The sequence below is a fragment of the Eleutherodactylus coqui genome, chromosome 7, assembly GCF_035609145.1.
Source record: "Eleutherodactylus coqui strain aEleCoq1 chromosome 7, aEleCoq1.hap1, whole genome shotgun sequence".
Taxonomy (NCBI): Eukaryota; Metazoa; Chordata; class Amphibia; order Anura; family Eleutherodactylidae; genus Eleutherodactylus; species Eleutherodactylus coqui.
Genome location: NC_089843.1, coordinates 43244986 through 43256437, shown reverse-complemented (window position 1 = coordinate 43256437; position 11452 = coordinate 43244986). Strand labels below are relative to the sequence as shown.

At 43.2% G+C, this 11452-nt stretch overlaps 1 protein-coding gene across 1 annotated transcript in view; it reads right to left on the bottom strand.

Moving 5' to 3' along the window:
- Nucleotides 1–3447: 3447 nt before the first annotated feature.
- Nucleotides 3448–11452, bottom strand: part of LOC136573481 (vomeronasal type-2 receptor 26-like) — a 52664-nt gene continuing 44659 nt past the window's right edge. The window contains exon 9 of the mRNA XM_066574770.1: nt 3448–4355. Coding sequence (XP_066430867.1) covers nt 3448–4355 — 908 coding nt within the window. The remainder of the gene's footprint in view (nt 4356–11452) is intronic.

The following is an 11452-nucleotide window of genomic DNA, read 5'->3' as shown; positions in this document are numbered from 1 at the left end:
TAAGTTCAAGATGTGTTCTTCTGCTGCAGAAATGCACAGGAAAACAGAACATATTGGGTTTTTTTTTTTTGTGGGATGCACTTCAGCCTGACAAATAAGCGCATGTGAACAAATCTAATGAAATAAATGGGCGCTATTTTCTGTGTATTGTGCTCGCAAATTTTTCACCTTCAAATACGTCTGTGTGAATCCGGCCTTAGCAGTACAAATCTTGGTGCTGAATATTCTGCAAAAGGGCATATTACACAACGCTGCTGTGGAATATTCTGTCCTGTGTGAAAAGTCCCTTAGTGTATGTTCACATGTTGGAATGCGATGCAGATGTTTCTGTATTAATTCTGCCTTTAAAAGCCATGGTTAAAAAGAGGATTTTTGCCGCTATGCATGTGCAAACCTGCGGATCCGCATGGGGATTTAGCTCTTTACAATAAGCAAATCCGTGTGGAGTATTTTCACTGCAGATTCCGCATGGATACAGCTCGGAATCCACATCAAGAAGTTATATGTCACTTCACTGTTTTCTGCAAATGCGTGTGAAATCCTCATATGGAAGAAATCACTGTGGCGAGGATTCCCCTTGAACATAAGGGGATGCTAATTCGACGCAGATTTTCAATGGAATTGGCGCTGATTCCATGTGGATCCTGTGACAAATCTCTTGGAAAATTATACCATGCAAACATGCCCAAAGACTGACTTCATGTTATGCTTTATGGATCCAGTTCTAGTTCTGTCCTGGTTACCATCATCTATGCAGGAAACAGCCTGGGGAAGGAAAGCTGATCCGAAACCCAGCAGGGAACCATGACAGCACCATAAGCACCATCCTCAGCAGTTTTCTCTTCAGCTGAAAAAACTGACAGGGATTGATCGAAGAGATCTGCGTTTCCCATATTTCCTTATATGCTGTCATCCAGGTTCCAAAAAGTGGCAGCATCTTATGGTATGGAGGAGAAGCTGAATGTAATTGGTGAAGATTCACATTCAGTTTTACAGAGACCTGAAGGAGGGAAGCCTGACTTCCTGTCTGGCAAGTCTTACTGGCCTCAGTGCAGTCACCACAGTGCACTGTGAGGCAGGTGGGGGAGCAGTGATGGGGAAAGATCCTAGGCTGAAGGAACCATCTGGTGTCTCTATCATGTGAATGGCTGGAGACGTCACTCATGTAGCAGTAGGAATTTTTTTTATGTCAACTAATGTTGGTATTATTAAAATCAATAAAATGCCTTCAGCAATGTGTATGGGGACTGTGCATTTGCAATCTTTGTGTACAGCAGGGCGATGTATGTATTTGTATATGTATGTATATGCGTCATTGCAATTTGTGTCAATGGTCAAAAGATGCAGACACGCTAAGTTTAAGAGAAGAGAACTGTTAGTTACTAAACCCATCACTTAATCTAGAGTATCAAGAAAGACGGTGCTACACAAGACAACCAAAGCTAGTAACATTGACCCCCTCTACCTCCTCAGAGCACCAGGAAAGTTTTCATTAGCATGCAGTTTTTGTCTAAATCTAAGGTGCATCCTATAATCAGAAAAAACATGGTAGGTACTACTGAAACTTTCTAAAATGGCTATAATGGAACAAAATTACAACTTGACATTAGTTTTAGCCACCTAACTGCATTCTTTAGTTAAAGCAAGATTCACAGCAGAGAATGACAGTACAACTCCCATACAATACTGAAAATTAACCCTCTCCAATCCACTGTCTGACGTCTCAAGACGTTCTGATTGAAGGCTGTACAGCTTCCGATGTCGGAAGACGTCCGGCAAGGTATTCTTACTGTATAATACTGGCCGCTCTGTTGTCGGGGGGCCTCTCCAGCATGTCACATACCACAGTACTGGCTCTAGCCAGCAGATGGTGCCATTGTATAATGGCAGAAAGAGAAAGCCCCCTAGGAAACCCTGAATTTAAAAATGGATTGCAAAGGGTTAAAAATAACTACTTCTAAACTATGTTTGCATTATGTGGTGAACATATTTATCTACTTTCTAAAAATAATTTATGTCTTGAAAACCATTTAATTTTTAGAACAATATTTGCTTTTAGAAAATCATTTGAAACGGCCTTACATGCCACAAATATAGAGGAACTTGGTTTATTCAATAACAAATGGTGATGGGCATTAGTCATGGGTGTTGGACATCCACTTATCAAACATTGATGGCCTGGTATAAGGAAAAGCCATCCATGTATTTGTAAGTCAACAGTAGACTCACCAACTGAACCAGAAAGAATTGGATTGACTGCTACCAGTGTAGCTTGTGCGCTGGCATTACCTGTAGATTACTCAGGCTTCATAAAGTCATGCAGGTAATATGTTGTGTCTGTTGAAGTGAGACAGGGCAACACTGGAGAGAAGAGATAGTACCACATAATAATGCCTTATTGTTTTTTTTTATTGAACAAGCTTTATAAATGGACATAATTACCAGGTGGTCTCTAGAGGAAAAAGCATATAGCAATGGCATTCAATACTGGCTCGGCCCTACTCAAACTCTAGTACACCTAGCTCAATAGCCATTACTCATGTAGCAAAATTTGAGCTCACAATGGCAATGGTTTAGCACTTGGAAATGATATATTCAGTAGGCTATTTACAATTCCTTACTCCAGACCTCATAGCGCAACTTACACGGGAGATCACAGTTAAACTTCTCCACCTCTCATGCCACGCACAATGTGCAACTGTACTGGAGTTACAAACTTCAGCATTATTACAATAACCACATTGTATGCAGAAACCCACTACTTAAGACCACATTTACACAAACACCCACATCTCCAAAATACATACCCACCTTCCAATACTCTTCGCACCTTTACATTTTATCAAGTCATATTTCTTAAAGGGACAGTGTAAAGCACAACTTTGAATAAAACTGTGAGCAACTTAAGCAAAGGTGTTCAACGTAAGATAAGCACTTTGGAGGGTGACTTTGCCTGTGCAGACCCTTACATGTTAATCCTTGAAACCCCATATAAAGTTATTTTAATATATACTGTGTCTCTATCTAAAAAAGAAGGAAGAAGAAATATATTACTTCTTTGACCATGTAAAAAATAGACATTCATAAAGAGCAGCTTTTTTGTGATTTAATCTTAAAATGTAATCCAACATTAACAAATCTGGCATCTTCAACTAATATTTTTAGGAAGTTTCCTTCAATAACACACAGATTTCAGTAGAAAATACTCTGATGTATTTTAATTGAGACAAAATCGGAACCAATATTCACATTGGCGCAGATTTAATTTAAACTAATCTGCGGCGTATGCACAGAAATGTTAGCACTCACTTTGTTTCGGCCAGTGAAGCCTTATTACATGTGTTTTAGGTATCAATTCAGTCAAATCAATCACATAAAATTTTGGCAAAAACAATTATTGAAAGTTTAATAGATTAAATTGTTGAGAAAACATCATACAGCTTAAATTTATTTTCTATATTTTGGCTTTAACAAATAATCTTTTGAGTTTAAATCTGGTCTCACCAGTATAATATAACATTTTGGGAAGAATATGCAGCCCAAAATGCCAACATTTGAAGATATTATAGCAAATATTTCCACAATGACAGTATTTTTCCCAGTAACACTCATATAGGCTGGGATAAAAGCCATCCAGACACTGCAGACAACCAGCATGCTGAATGTGATGTTTTTAGCTTCATTAAAACTACCTGGTAAATTTCTTGCCAGAAAAGCAACCAAGAAGCTGACTGCAGCAAGAAAACCCATGTAACCCAGGACAATGGAGAATGCCACCACTGAACCCTCATTACATTGAAGAATAATTTTATCAGCATACAACTCAGAATTGCTTTCTGGAAATGGGGGTGAAAATGATAACCAGATAATGCTGATTACCACTTGGACAAATGAACAAATAAACACCAGACAGTTTGTGATCTTTACTCCAAACAATTTCCTCCAGGAACTTCCAGGTTTGGTGGCTTTGAAGGCAATGTAGACTGTGATGGTTTTAGCCAGGATAGAAGAGATAGTTACTGAGAAGATGATTCCAAATGAAGTCTGACGAAGCATACAGGTTATACGTAGAGGGTGGCCCAAAAACAGAAATACACAGAGGAAACTCAACATAGTGGTGATAAGTAGAATGTAGCTCAAGCTTTGATTATTGGCCTTGACTACTGGTGTATCTCTAAGTAAAATAAAGATGCCCAAGATAGCTGAAGATTTAAGAAAAAGAAGTACAGTAACAATAGTTATAGTAAGAGATATTGAGTCTTCAGTGTATGATAAAAATTCTGTTTCCTTTAATTCACATTGATTCTCGTCATTTGGCCACTGGTCGATGGGACATCTGTAGCATGAGCTCTTGTCTATAAAGGAAGAATATATATTTTGTATAAACATAAAATAATAAAACAACACCCTTTTAATTAAAATGCTTTATTGTAACTGTCAATCAGCTGAGAGCTGCCCCTGATTGGTCCCTGCGCTGAGCCAATCAGAGGCAGCACTCACTCACCCATTCATGAATTTATGAATGGGTGAGTGATAGCTGCCACTGATTGGTCAGGCTGTGACCAATCAGAGGCAGCTCATTCAGCAGGCGGGGATTTTAAATCCCCGGCTGCTGAATACTATTCAGAGCAATTCAGAAGAACTGCTGATTGACAGCTGAGAGCTGCCCCATATTGGTCCCTACGCTGAGCCAATCACAGGCAGCACTCACCCATTCATGAATTTATGAATGGGTGAGAGAGAGCTGCCTCTGATTGGTCAGGCTGTAACCAATCAGAGGCAGCTCATTCAGCAGGCGGGGATTTTAAATCCCCGGCTGCTGAATACTACTCAGAGCAGTTCAGGAGAACTGCCGCCGGCCGCGGCTGAACTCCGTCTGCCGGGACCAGGTGAGTATATATTTTTTTGTTTGTTTTTACACATTTCTGGATGAATTTCAGGGAAGGGCTTATATTTTTAAGCCCTTCCCGAAAATTCATTGTGTGCTCGCCGGCAGCCCATTGCTTTCAATGGAGCCGGCTGTATTGCCGGCTCCATTGAATTCAATGGGCAAACATCATTCTTCTCTGCCACAGCTGTTACAGCTGTGGCAGAGAAGAATGATTTGTCTAGTATATGTTCTCAATGGGGTCGGCGCTGCTGCCACCGGCCCCATTGAGCGCATATAGAGAAGAGAACAGGAATCGCAGATCGCAGATAGGTGCGATCTGCGATTTTTGTTCTATAATTTACCGGACAAGCGCATAAAAAGCGCTCATGTGTCCAATACCATTGCGAAGCAAGGGTTTTATAAAAATCGCCGGACGCATGCGCAAATCGCGCGAAAAAACGCCCGTCTGACTGAGCCCTAACAGTTAGGGGGTCCCAAATGGCCTCCCCATGATAAGATCGCAAGGTGCTTTTAGGTTTCTACAGCAGCCAGGGAACCTTTTGAAAACCCATTTCAGATTGCCTATCAAGCCATGCCTGTGTAGTGGCTCGATAGATTGCCTGTAAGATCATGGTATAATGTAATACTATGGTATTGCATCATACTGAAGGAACAGTAGAACAATTGCGATTTCATCCCCATTATGCGGACTAATAGAATGCAAAAATCATTTCAAAAAAGTTTTATCTTCTGTATATCTGTCTATTTTTTTTTTTTCGAATATCATGCACAAACTGTACGACCAAGTGACATGAAATTTTGCACATAGTATAATCTCTACCGAGAGAAGGTTATAGGCTAAAAAAAAACCTCAGAAATGTTGTTGCCTTGGCGACCCTATTTGGATTTTTTTGCCTTTGCTTGAATTTTAAGACAGCAACCCTAAATTTGATTTCACCACCTGATTTAGTATTCCTGGTTATTTCCAACAAGTAATTCCCAATAGAAGAGTCAGACTGAGCATTGACAATTTGAGTTTCAGGACTGCTTTTTAGGCACAGTCTAAACCTGGTGGAGGCCACCAATCATTTGCTCATTTTGTCCTTTCTAATTCCGCCTTGGATGTCCGATAACAGATTGCAAAAATATATCTCTAGACAGGAAGACATGGAGCAAATTGATGAACACCAGCCATCATTTATCAAAACTGTCTAACAGTAAATAAACAGTAAAAAACAGTTTTTGGTGCCGATAGCAACCAATCACAGAGCAACTTTCATTTTATTTCAGCACTGAGGATTGAAAACTGTTGCCCATAACAACCAATCACAGCACAGGTTTCATTTTACCTCAGCACTAAGAGGATTAGAAACCGTTGCCTATAGTAACTTATCACAGCACAGCTTTGATTTTACTTCAGCAGTAAAATATATAGCAACCAATGGCAGTGCAGCTTTCATGTTACCTCAGCAGAATAACAAATGAAAGCTGAGCTATGATAAGTTGCTATTGGCAACAAAAAATGCCAAATTTTAGTCAAATCAGACCAGAGCTGGAGGTTTCTATACGCCACAAATAGATTTATAGATATAAGATGCCAAGCAAGCAAAGGACCTGTTTGAGCAGAAGGACAACCAGAAACATTGTGTATCATAAACCTATGCAGTAAAAGTTATATCTAGAGATGAGCGAGTGTACTTGCTAAAGGCAATTGCTCGAGTGAACATTGCCTTTAGCGAGTACCTGCCCGCTCAAGACGAAACGTTCGGGTGGCGGCGTGGGGGAGCGGTGAGTAGCGGCAGTCAGCAGGAGGGAGCCGGGGGGGGGGGAGAGAGGGAGAGAGAGATCTCCCCTCTGTTCCGCCCCGCTCTCCTCAGCAGCTCCCTGCCCGTCGCCGGCACCCGAACCTTTTGCCTCGAGCTGGCAGGTACTCGCTAAGGGCAATGCTCACTCAAGCAATTGCCTTTAGCGAGTATACTCGCTCATCTCTAGTTATCTATATATATAAAATTGAATGTATGTCTGTCTGCGTGCGTGCGTGTCTGTCTGTCTGCGTGTCTGTCTGTTTGTCCTTTATGCGCAAGGATCATTGAATTTGTCTACTTTAAGTTAATAGATTAACATAGCATTAATCAGCATAGGTGTCCTTCGACATATTTATGCGTACGTACCGATATCATCTTTTTTTACTTAAAATGTCACGTTTTGTATTGCGCGCATTCTGTATCGGGTGCCCGGGCCAGTTATTTGTAAGAAAAAGATTTTTAAAAAAGTTTAAAATCCCACTTTTATACAAAAACAAATCTATAGGTAAAAATCTCCAAAACATATTTGGTATCGCTTCATCCATTAAAGTCCAATACATTAAAATATCACAATATTAATCGTGAATGTTGTTAGGAAAAAATACAAAGCATCAGAATTGTCCTTTTTTTGCTCACACTGTTTCCATGAAAAAATTATTTAAAAAGCAATCACAAAGCCACATGTACTCCGAAATAGCCCCAATAAATACCACAGAATGTGCCACAAAAATGAGTCCTCGCACAATTATGTCAATAACAAAAAGAAAGATATGACTGTCAGAAGATAACGGCAGAAAATAATTTTATCTTTTCTAAAAATATTTTTTTTAAAGTAGGACATAAAAAAAAAAATTTATAAATTTGCTATCATAATAATCAAACTGACCCATAGAACTAAGTTATCATGTAATTTTTGCTGCAGTGTGTAAACTGTAGAAACAAGACCCACCCAAAGATGGAGGAATTTGCACTTCACTACACTTGGAATTTTTAAAAGTTTTTCAGTACATAATTATTGTTAGTTGATTGGCCTGAGTCTGCAACTCTGAAACTCATCTGATCAGCTGAGCTGGGGCATGCTGTCAGCGCTATTATTCACATTATCAGCCACAGCTTCAATTACAAGCTCTGGCCACTACATAGGGGTCGGAGCAGTGGCTTCTGCTCTAACATCTGGGTAAAGCGGTGCTAACAGAATGTGCCACTATACAAAAGATAGTAGGTCATATTATTTTGGGATGATAATTTGGGGGCTTTGGAACTAATTACCAGTTTTCCATAGAGTTATGGCTTTAACATGCAATATTTTTAACATACAATAGTCATCAATTATTCTTTCCATCTATCTATCTATCTATCTATTAGAGATGAGCGAGCACCAAAATGCTCGGGTGCTCGTTACTCGAGACGAACTTTTCGCGATGCTCGAGGGTTCGTTTCGAATAACGAACCCCATTGAAGTCAATGGGCGACCCGAGCATTTTTGTATATCGCCGATGCTCGCTAAGGTTTCCGTGTGTGAAAATCTGGGCAATTCAAGAAAGTGATGGGAACGACACAGCAACGGATAGGGCAAGCGAGGGGCTACATGTTGGGCTGCATCTCAAGTTCCCAGGTCCCACTATTAAGCCACAATAGCGGCAAGAGTGCCCCCCCCCTCCCAACAATTTTTACTTCTGAAAAGCCCTCATTAGCAATGCATACCTTAGCTAAGCACCACACTACCTCCAACAAAGCACAATCACTGCCTGCATGACACTCCGCTGCCACTTCTCCTGGGTTACATGCTGCCCAACCCCCCCTGCACGACCCAGTGTCCAAAGCGCACACCAAACTGTCCCTGCCCAGCCTTCAGCTGCCCTCATGCCACGCCACACTCATGTCTATTTATAAGTGCGTCTGCCAAAGGAAAAGCAGGCACACACTGCAGAGGGTTGGCACGGCTAGGCAGCGACCCTCTTTAAAAGGGGCGGGGCGATAGCCCACAATGCTGTACAGAAGCAATGAGAAATATAATCCTGTGCCACCGCCATCAGGAGCTGCACACGTGGGCATAGCAATGGGGAACCTATGTGCCACACACTATTCATTCTGTCAAGGTGTCTGCATGCCCCAGTCAGACCGGGCTTTTTAATTCATAGACACAGGCAGGTACAACTCCCTATTGTGAAGTCCCTGTGGATCGACAGCATGGGTGGCTCCCTGGAACCCACCGGCGGTACATAAAAATATCCCATTGCAGTGCCCATCACAGCTGAGGTAGTAATGTCATGTTTAATGCAGGTGGGCATCGGCTCACACTGCATGCCCCAGTCAGACTGGGGTTCCTTAGAAGTGGAAACAGATGCATTTACAACTCCCTGTGGACCCACAGCATGGGTGGGTGCCAGGAAGCCACCGGCGGTACATAAATATATCCCATTGCATTGCCCAACACAGCTGAGGTAGTAATGTCGTGCTTAATGCAGGTGGGCTTCGGCCCACACTGCATGTCCCAGTCAGACTGGGGTTCTTTAGAAGTGGAAACAGATGCATTTATAATTCCCTGTGGACCCACAGCATGGGTGGGTGCCAGGAAGCCACTGGCGGTACATAAATATATCCCATTGCATTGCCCAACACAGCTGAGGTAGTAATGTCGTGCTTAATGCAGGTGGGCTTCGGCCCACACTGCATGCCCCAGTCAGACTGGGGTTCTTTAGAAGTGGAAACAGATGCATTTATAATTCCCTGTGGACCCACAGCATGGGTGGGTGCCAGGAAGCCACCGGCAGTACATAAATATATCCCATTGCATTGCCCAACACAGCTGAGGTAGTAATGTCGTGCTTAATGCAGGTGGGCTTCGGCCCACACTGCATGTCCCAGTCAGACTGGGGTTCTTTAGAAGTGGAAACAGATGCATTTATAATTCCCTGTGGACCCACAGCATGGGTGGGTGCCAGGAAGCCACTGGCGGTACATAAATATATCCCATTGCATTGCCCAACACAGCTGAGGTAGTAATGTCGTGCTTAATGCAGGTGGGCTTCGGCCCACACTGCATGCCCCAGTCAGACTGGGGTTCTTTAGAAGTGGAAACAGATGCATTTATAATTCCCTGTGGACCCACAGCATGGGTGGGTGCCAGGAAGCCACCGGCAGTACATAAATATATCCCATTGCATTGCCCAACACAGCTGAGGTAGTAATGTCGTGCTTAATGCAGGTGGGCTTCGGCCCACACTGCATGCCCCAGTCAGACTGGGGTTCTTTAGAAGTGGAAACAGATGCATATATAATTCCCTGTGGACCCACAGCATGGGTGGCTCCCTGGAACCCACCGGCGGTACATAAAAATATCCCATTGCAGTGCCCATCACAGCTGAGGTAGTAATGTCATGTTTAATGCAGGTGGGCTTCGGCCCACACTGCATGCCCCAGTCAGACTGGGGTTCCTTAGAAGTGGAAACAGATGCATTTACAACTCCCTGTGGACCCACAGCATGGGTGGGTGCCAGGAAGCCACCGGCGGTACATAAATATATCCCATTGCATTGCCCAACACAGCTGAGGTAGTAATGTCGTGCTTAATGCAGGTGGGCTAAAAATTAATTTGATTACACCGTAGGCGAGGGTCCCCAAAAATTGGTGTACCAACAGTATTAATGTACCTGAGAAAAATTGCCCATGCCCAACCGAGAGGGCAGGTGAAACCCATTAATGGCTTTAGTTAATGTGGCTTAATTGGTAACTAGGCCTGGAGGCAGCCCAGTTAAAATAAAAATTGGTGAAAGTTTCAACACTTTAATGAGCATTGAAACGTATAAAAATTGTTTAGAAAAATTATATAACTGAGCCTTGTGGGCCTAAGAAAAATTGCCCGTTCGGCGTGATTATGTGAGGTTTCAGGAGGAGGAGCAGGAGGAGGAGGAGGAATATTATACACAGATTGATGAAGCAAAAAGGTCCCCGTTTTGGATGGTGATAGAGAACGATGCTTCCATCCGCGGGTGCAGCCTACGTATTGCTTAGGTATCGCTGCTGTCCGCTGGTGGAGAAGAGAAGTCTGGTGAAATCCAGGCTTTGTTCATCTTGATGAGTGTAAGTCTGTCGGCACTGTCGGTTGACAGGTGGGTACGCTTATCCGTGATGATTCCCCCAGCCACACTAAACACACTCTCTGACAAGACGCTAGCCGCAGGACAAGCAAGCACCTCCAGGGCATACAGCGCGAGTTCAGGCCACGTGTCCAGCTTCAACACCTAGCAGTTGTAGGGGGCAGAGGCGTCACCGAGGACGGTGCTGCAATCGGCTACGTACTCCCTCACCATCCTTTTACAGTGCTCCCGCCAACTTAGCCTTGACTGGGGACCGGTGACATAGTCTTGCTGGGGAGCCATAAAGCTGTCAAAGGCCTTATAGAGTGTTCCCCTGCCTGCGCTGTACATGCTGCCTGATCTCTGCGCCTCCCCTGCTACCTGGGCCACGGAAATGCGCCTTCGGCCACTAGCGCTGTCGGATGGGAAGTTTACCATCAGTTTGTCCACCAGCGCCCTGTGGTATAGCATCATTCTCGAACCCCTTTCCTCTTCGTGAATGAGAGTGCAAAGGCTCTCCTTATACTGTGGATCGAGCAGTGTGTACACCCAGTAATCCGTAGTGGCCAGAATGCGTGTAACGTGAGGGTCACGAGAAAGGCATCCTAACATGAAGTCAGCCATGTGTGCCAGGGTACCTGTACGCAACACATGGCTGTCCTCACTCGGAAGATCACTTTCAGCATCCTCCTCCTCCT